The sequence below is a fragment of the Palaemon carinicauda genome, chromosome 4, assembly GCF_036898095.1.
Source record: "Palaemon carinicauda isolate YSFRI2023 chromosome 4, ASM3689809v2, whole genome shotgun sequence".
NCBI classification, from domain to species: Eukaryota; Metazoa; Arthropoda; class Malacostraca; order Decapoda; family Palaemonidae; genus Palaemon; species Palaemon carinicauda.
Window position 1 is genome coordinate 65067132 of NC_090728.1, and position 9500 is coordinate 65076631.

Sequence of the window (9500 nt, forward strand, 5' to 3'; positions counted from 1 at the left end):
GGAAATACTAGTTATATTTATGCAGCTCTTCTAGAAGGACACTAAAAATCAAAACATTGTTCTCTAGTCTTGGGTATTGACATATCCTCTGAACCACTGTCTGGGGTTAGAGTTCTCTTGTTTGAGAGTACACTAAAGTACACAATTCTCTGTTTCCTTATTTTCTTTCCTCACTGGGCTATTTTCCCTGTTGGAGCTCTTGGACTTATAGCCTGGTAATATTGATAATCAATTCAAGCAACTCTTCTAGGAGAAGGACCCTCAAAAATCAAAGTATAGTTCTCTAGTCGAGTATTGACATATCCTCTGTACCACTGTCTAGGGTTAGAGTTCTCTTGTTTGAGAGTATACTCCGGCAACTGTTAGAGATCTATTTAAGAAGCTCCTCTAGGAGAGGAATATTCCAAAATCAAAGTATTGTTTTCTAGTTTTGAGTATTGACATATCCGCTGTACCACTGTCTAGGGCTGGAGTTCTCTTGTTTGGGAGTACACTCAAGTACACAATTCTCTGTTTCCTTGTTTCCTTTCCTCACTGGGCTATTTTCCCTGTTGGAGCTCTTGGACTTATAGCCTGGTAATATTGAAGATCAATAATTCAAGCAACTCTTCTAGGAGAAGGACCCTCCAAAATCAAAACATTGTTCTCTAGTATTGGGTATTGACATATCCTCTGTACCACTGTCTAGGGTTAGAGTTCTCTTGCTTGAGAATACACTGACGCACTATTCTATTTGTTTCCTTATTTCCTTTTCTCACTGGGATATTTTCCCTGTTGGAGCTCTTGGGCTTGTAGCCTGGTAATATTCTAGATCTATTTAATCAGCTCTTTTAAGATAAGGACATTCCAAAATCAAAGTATTGTTCTCTAATCTTGGGTATTGACATATCCTCTGTACCACTGACTAAGGTTAGAGTCTCTTGTTTGAGAGTAGATTCAGGCAACTGTAAATCCTAGAGATCTATTTATGCAGCTCTTCTAGAAGGACACTCAAAAATCAAAGCACTGTTCTCTTGTCGAGTATTGACATATCCTCTGTACCACTGTCTAGGGTTAGAGTTCTCTTGCTTGAGAGTACACGCAAGCAACTGGAAATGTTGAAGATCTATTTAGGCAGCTCTTCTAAGAGGGTGCACTAAAAAATCAAAGCATTGTTCTCTAGTCTTGGGTATTGACATGCCGTCTGTACCACTGTCTAGGGTTAGAGTTCTCTTGTTTGAGAGTACACTCAGGCAACTGGAAATGTTTTATTTAAGAAGCTCCTGTAGGAGAGGAACATTCCAAAATCAAAGTATTGTTCTTTAATCTTGGGTATTGACATATCCTCTGTACCACTGTCCAGGGTTAGAGTTCTCTTGTTTGAGAGCACACTCAGGCAACTGTAAATGTTAGAGATTTATTTAAGAAGCTCCTCTAGGAGAGGAACATTCCAAAATCAAAATATTGTTCTCTAGTCTCGAGTATTCACATATCCTCTGTACCACTGTCTAGGGTTAGAGTTCTCTTGTTTGAGAGTACACTCAAGCAGTATTCTATCTGTTTCTTTATTCCCTTTCCTCACTAGTCTATTTTCCCTGTTGGAGCCCCTGGGCTTATAGCATCCTGCTTTTCCAGCTAGAGTTGCAGCTTAGCTAGTAAAAAATATAATAAAGTCATCAGCAGCCATTGCTGGGTCCTCTTTTGGTCCTAGCTTGGTTGGAGACGGGCTTGGGCGCTGATCATATGTATATATGGTCAGTCTCTAGGGTATTGTCCTGCTTGATAGGGCAATGTCCCTTCCCTTGCCTCTTTCATTCATGATCGGGCTTTGAAGCTCTAAACAGAGAAATTCTGAGTCGCAGATCAAATCGGCTAGGTCATGGATAGTTAGTCGTGGAAGATGTGCGTGAAAGTTGACTTTTCGAGACACCTCGACCGTTGAAATGAAATCAGAGTTGGAAATGTGTGGAGAAATTAGTCTTCAGTGAGTTTTGAATTTAGTGTGAAGACGTGAATCGTGGATGTGATTCACATCAGAAAAGTTACCTTGGCGACCTCGTGAAGGAGTTTTATTTAATGAAATTATGATTTGGCCAGGGATAACCAAACAAGAGAAAGGGTATTTTCAATGTAATCGTGACATAATTATAGACGAGGAAAAATAATAAAGGGGAAGATAATTATATCTCCATCCAAATACGAAGTTATTCTATTTATACCAGTTTTAGATTAGTCACTGAATGCAAATTATGTTAAAAATGCAAAACTTAATACCCTGTTTGCATAATTTCAAGATTATCATAAACGCATAGGTGATGTTTCTTCTTCGTCATCATCCTCATCTCCTACACCTATTGACGCAAAGGGCCTCGGTAGGATTTCACCGGTCGGCTCTATCTTGAGCTTTTAATTCAATACTTCTCCATTCATCATTTCCGACTTCATGCTTCGTAGTCATCATCCATGTAGGCCTGGTTCATCTAGCTCTTCAAATGCCTTGTGGAGCCCAGTTAAAAGTTCGATCTTCACAAAGTTGAAATCTAATAGGGCCTCGTTTAGATTTCACCAGTCGTCTCTATCTTGAGCTTTTAATTCAATACTTCTCCATTCATCATCTCCGACCTCACGCTCCATAATCTTCAGCCATGTAGGCCTGAGTCTTCCAACTCTTCCAGTGCCTTGTGGAGCCTAGTTGAAAATTCGTTCTTCACAAAGCAGAAATCTTATAGGGCCTCGGTAAGATTTCACCAGCTGTCTCTATCTTGAGGTTTTAAATCAATACTTCTTCGTACATCATCTCCGACTTCGCGCTTCATAGTCCTCAGCCATGAAGGGCTGGGTCTCCCAACTCTTCTTTTGCCTTGTGGAACCCAATTAAAATTTCGTTCTGTTCAAAGCTGAAATCTAATATGATTGTCAATCCAGAATTTGTTATTTCTCTTTTTCCAGTTTTGTAACTACTGGAATGTAAATATTTTTCCAGGCAAAGCACCAGCACATCATAACACATGAGTTAGCCTCAAAACAACCACCTGCCTTCAATGGAAAGAGTGACCTTTCAAAAACCTGATACACCCTCCTTTCATCTGTCTGTAGATGTTCGGGTCAAACCTCATTTTATTTTTGCTTATTATTATTATTATTATTAGTAGTAGTAGTAGTAGTAGTAGTAGTAGTAGTAGTAGTATCATTATTATTATTATTATTATTACTATTATTTTCATCATCTTTACTATTATCATTATTATTATTATTATAAAATGCAATGAAAGAAGAAAATAATTTTAATGAGTGTTATTGTTATTATTATTATTATTATTATTATTATTATTATTATTATTATTATTAATATCATTATTATTATGAAATGCAATGAAAGAAGAAAATATTTTTAATGAGTGTTATTATTATTATTATTATTATTATTATTATTATTATTATTATTTTTATCATTATTATTATTATTATCATTATTATTATTATTATCATTATTATTATTATTATTACTATTATTATTATTAGCTAAGCCACAACTCTAGTTGGAAAAGCAGGATGATATAAGCCCAAGGGCACCAACATCGAAAAATTGATCAATGAGGAAATGGAATAAAGAAATAAGTAAACTACAAGAGAAGTAATGAATAAGAAAATTAAATATTTTAATAACAGTAATAGCATTAAGATAAATCTTACATATATATACTATAAAGAGAGACTTTGATAATAATAATTATAATGATAATAATAAAAATAATAATGATAATAATAATAATAATAATAATAATAATAATAATAATGATGATGATATTAATAATAATAATAATAATAATAATAATAATGATAATAATAATAATAACAATGATAATAATAATATAGCAACAATAATTATAATAATAATAATAATAATAATAATAATAATGATAATAATAATAATAATAATAATAATAATAATAATAATAATGACACTCTAATATTAAACTGTTCTTTTTCATTGGAATTTATAATAATGATCATAATAATGATAATGATAATAATAATAATAATAATAATGATAATGATAATAATAATAATAATAACAATAATAATAACAATAACGACACTCATTAACCTGTTCTCCTTTCATTGGATATTATAACTACCCTACAGCATCTCGTATTAGAAAGGAAGACGTGACACCAATAATGAATAATAATGAATAATTATCTGCGAAAATGACTCGACGAGAAGTTTACTTTCTCCTCCGTATTCATGCAGCTTGCCTTAACCCTTTTGTGACCTCACTTGGAAAGGTTAATGCCACTTTTGGGACAGGTCATGTGTTGTTGTTGTTGTTGTTGTTGTTATGTCATGTTGTTGTTTTATTGGGTAGGTAAATGATGTTCAGAGAGAGAGAGAGAGAGAGAGAGAGAGAGAGAGAGAGAGAGATTTTATGATAAATGCTTGAGTTAGAATGTTTGATATAAATCGGAGTGCTTGTTTTTACATATATTTGATTCGATTTTTATATAGATTATAATGTTTGTATGTATAAAAGTGTATATATATATATATATATATATATATCTATATATACCCTATATATATATATATATATATACACATATTTATGCTATCCATCTACATATATATATATATATATAGTATATAGGTATATATATGTATATATATATATATATATATATAATATACATACATACTTACACCTGCCATTTGTATACATAACAGAATCCAAGAGGTTTATCCTCAAAATAATTATCTAAAATCTAATTAACACGTTGTATTCAATATTACTATTAATAACAACTAAACATCCTTACTTCACAAATCAATTATTATCCAATAAAACTCAAGATATCCATAAGTAACACAACTCCAAAAAAGGTGCCAAAAATGTCACAGTGTCTACGGAAATATCTGAGAAAAGAAAGTGTAGGAAATAGGAAGCACTTCAGATGCATAGGATAATTTGCAATTGTCAGATAGAGAGTTCCATATGACATCAAAATGAGAATTCGAAATGTCACGTTCATGGAACAGTGGTATAAGATTACTCGCTTATCAGGGAGAGGAAAAAACCTGTTATTAAAAGAGAATAAGGAAATTTGATGTTAAAGTGAAATGACTGTTGTTAAAATGGCGCAATCTCTAAAGGCCATGGGTATCAGTGAAACTAGATAGATTATTATTATTATTATTATTATTATTATTATTACTTGCAAAGCTAAAACCCTACTTGGAAAAGCAGGAAGCTATGAGCCCAGGGGCTCCAACAGGGAAAATGGCCCAGTGAGGAAAGGAAGTAAGGAGAAACTAAATATAATATTGAAATCATTACTTGCTAAGCTACAAGCCTACTTGGAAAAGCAGGAAGTTATAAGCCCAAGGGCTCAAACAAGGAAGATGGCCCAGTGAGGAAAGGAGGTAAGGAAAAACTAAAGATTATAGTGCTATTATTACTTGCTAAGCTACATTCCTACTTGGAAAAGCAGGATACTATAAGCCCAAGGGCTCCAACAGGGAAAATGGCCCAGTGAGGAAAGGAAGTATGGAAAAACTAAAGATGATATTGTTATTATTATTTGCTAAGCTACAACCCTACTTGGAAAAGCAGGATCCTATAAGCCCAATGTCTCCAACATTGAAAATAGCCCAGTGAGGAAAGGAAATAAGAGAAAACTAAAGATAATATTCTTATTATTTCTTGCGTAGCTAAAACCCTACTTGGAAAAGCAGGATGCTATAAGCCGAAGGGCTCCAACAGGGAAAATGGCCCAGTGAGGAAAGGAAGTAAGGAAAAACTAAAGGTGATATTGTTATTATTATTTGCTAAGCTACAACCCTACTTGGAAAAGTAGGATGCTATAAGCCCAAGGGCTCCATCAGGGAAAATGACCCAGTGAGGAAAGGAAGTAAGGAAAAACTAAATATAATATTGATATTATTACTTGCTAAGCTACAACCCTACTTGGAAAAGCAAGATGCTATAAGCCCAAAGGCTCAAACAAGGAAAATAGCCCAGTGAGGAAAGGAAGTAAGGAAAAACTAAAGATGATATTGTTATTATTACTTGATAAACTACAACCCTACTTGGAAAAGCAGGAAGCTATGAGCCCAGGGGCTCCAACAGGGAAAAAGGCCCAGTGAGGAAAGGAAGTAAGGAAAAACTAAAGATGATATTACTATTATTATTTGCTAAGCTACAACCCTACTTGGAAAAGTAGGATGCTATAAGCCCAAGGGCTCCATCAGGGAAAATGACCCAGTGAGGAAAGGAAGTAAGGAAAAACTAAATATAATATTGATATTATTACTTGCTAAGCTACAACCCTACTTGGAAAAGCAAGATGCTATAAGCCCAAAGGCTCAAACAAGGAAAATAGCCCAGTGAGGAAAGGAAGTAAGGAAAAACTAAAGATGATATTGTTATTATTACTTGATAAACTACAACCCTACTTGGAAAAGCAGGATACTATAAGCCCAAGGGCTCCAACAAGGGAAAATGGCCCAGTGAGGAAAGAAAATAAGGAAAAACTAGGACATAAGGAAAAACTACAACAGAAGTTCAAGAACAATAACCACATTAAAATAAATCTTTCACATATAAACTATAAAAACTTGAAAATAACAAGAGGAAGAGAAACAAGATTGAATAGTATGCCCGAGTGTACCCTCAAGCAAGAGAGATAATAATGTTTCCAATTATACAGTATTTGAAAACCTTTATTCAGTATTTGAAAACCTTTATTCAGTATTTGAAAACCTTTATTCAGTATTTGAAACCTTTTCCATAGGCACTGAACTAATTGTACACGTATAGGCAAAAGTAATCAAATTTATCAGTGCTTATTCGAGTTCTCTACAATTTTATCCTAGAAATTCTGTTAAATACAGATATTTCTACCCAGCCAAGGATTCGAACCTATGACAGATAGAAATCAGGATAAACGCGAGGCTATTTCGATCAGTTATAGATTCAAGTTCTTGCCCAATCTTGTACAGATGGACACATGAGTTCATGGCACACCTCGCTTGAAAGATTTGCACCCAGTCACACCTTTACTTCGCGGTGGGTAGCCAAACAGATAGTGGGAGATATGTTGGGCGGAGCTACACATAGGAACTCACCGCGCAGAAAGGGTGTTGCTGGGTGCGTTTCATCAGAGTGAGGTATACCAAGAATTCCTACGTCCAGCTGTACCTAACAGGACATTTACACTTCACATACCACAGATGCCTGTGTGGTAACGTCCCTGACTGGTGATCGCCAGACTGGGGTTTGAGTACCGCACAAACTCATTAGTTCCTTTGGTCGCTGCAACCTAACAATCCTTGTGAGCGAAGGATAGGGTGCTTGGGGGAGCCTAAAGTTCTACCAGCTGAGTCATCAGCAGTCATTGTCTGTCCCTCCCTGGTCCTAGCTTGGGTGGAGAAGAGGCTTGGGTGCTGATCATATGTATATATAATCAGTCTCTAAAGCATTGTTCTGCTCGCTAGAGCAATATCACTGTCCCTTTATTATTAAGGAAAATAAAACCTTTAAAAAACATTTTAAATACAACTTACCATAAAGATGGTATGTACAGCTCCAAGTTCCATCTTGCTCTGTTTCTCTCTGTCTGTGTTTCTGCTAACGAGGGTTTCTTCTTGCAGGTTCTGTCCAGGAAGAAGAAAGCAATTGTTAATCATATATCTAAATTAAGAATTGGTTGTTATTATAATTATTATTATTATTATTATTATTATTATTTTTATTACTTGCTAAGCTACAATCCTAGTTGGAAAAGCAGGATGCGACAATCCCAGGGGCCTCAACAGGAAAAAATGGCATAGTGAGGAAAGGAAACAAGGAAAAATAAAATATTTCAAGAAGAGGTAACAATATTAAAATAAATATTTCTTACATAAAAACTTTAACAAAACAAGTGGAAGAGAAATATGACAGAATAGTGTGCGCCAAGTGTACCCTCAAGCAAGAGAACTCTTAACCCAAGACAGTGGAAGACCATGGTACAGAGGCTATTGGACTACACAAGACTGGAGAACAATGGTTTGATTTTGGAGTGTCCTTGAAAGGTGATAACTGTGCTTGTATTAGTATGTGACTGGAGACTAAATCTATCAAATTTTGACATGCAAAATATAATTGATATTATTGATTAATCTAACAGGACTTTTTGTGGATTTTTGATAAATTTTTGTTGTAAAAAAAAGGGAAAGTATTAAGAAAATGCCCAGGTTATCAGTTAGTATATTTAGAACAATCTGATAAAGAAATGGATCATGCAATGTAGGGACTGAATGTAGCACGAAAATGCCCAAGTTATCAGTTAGTATATTTAGAACAATCTGGTGATTAAATGGATCATTTACTGCCACTTGATGGTACCAAAAAATTGTCTAGCTCATGGACTATAAGGTATCCACATTTGTGTGTGTGTGCGTTTGTTTGTGTTTATTATGGCCCTCCACCTTTTTTGTTTACTGCAGACATATGGCATGTAGGACTAGTTGTTACCCATAGATTGATCTTACATCAAATGTATCTGACCATAAGGAAAGGTCAGAGATGGCCCTTGGTACCACGAAATTGTCTGCCTCATGGACTATAAGTTATCCACACTTATATGTGAGTATGTCTGCGTTTGTTTGAATTTATTCAGCCTCCTCATTCAGTAATAAGACCAATTACACGGCCAATTGTACTAGTAAATAACTGCAAAAGCTCTTAAAACTGGGAGAAAGGCAAACAATGCAACTCGTTCCTTGAGGATGTGAGAATTCCCCAGTTGACCATTCGTTAACCCACTGCGTCATCTGCAGTCATTGCTGTTGCCCTCTGCGCGGGTTACTTAAATATGCAGTTCACTTATGAGGAAAGGTTTAAAAATACCAGCTTGATGTCGTGTTTTTGCTGTGGCAATGAGATGCATGATGCTTTTGTCGATTAAGTGCTTTCTCGAATCAAGATGAAGAGAGTGTATTATTAGTCTGATATTTACGTCTGTTTTGCGCTGTTAATATGTTACTATTACTAGCGTACGTGATCCGACAAAACTGATGGCTAGATATTTAGATAGATAGCCTATGCACTCACACATATTTAAGCCTTCCCACTCCTCCCCCCCCCTCCCCTAACTACAACCTGCTGGTTCGCGCAATTTATGGAGAGTGTGGTTTTCAAGTGCTCCTCTCGGGGTACCCCCATCTCACAGAGGTATGACTAAATCCCCTCTCCCCCACTGAGTGTGACAGGGATAAATAAGGTTGGAAGGAATTGCTTAGGTCACCAGCAGCCATTGTTTTGCCCCTCCCTGGTCCTAACATAGGGTCGAAAGGGGTTTTGGGAGCTGATATATGTATATATGGTCAGTCTTTAGGGCTTTGTCCTGCTAGGCGCATTGTCACCGTCCCTTGCCTCTGCCATTCTTGAGCGGTCTTTAAACCTTTGAACCTCCCTGGGTACTAGCTTGGACGGGGTTTTGTGGGCTAACCATAATTTATATATGGTCAGTCTCTAAGGC

The 9500-nt window shown here is 35.6% G+C and overlaps 1 protein-coding gene across 1 annotated transcript in view; it reads right to left on the reverse strand.

The window, feature by feature from the left end:
• Positions 1–9500, reverse strand: part of LOC137639107 (uncharacterized) — a 101897-nt gene that overhangs the window by 80944 nt on the left and 11453 nt on the right. The window contains exon 2 of the mRNA XM_068371424.1: positions 7543–7632. Coding sequence (XP_068227525.1) covers positions 7543–7575 — 33 coding nt within the window. The 5' untranslated portion in view covers positions 7576–7632. The remainder of the gene's footprint in view (positions 1–7542; positions 7633–9500) is intronic.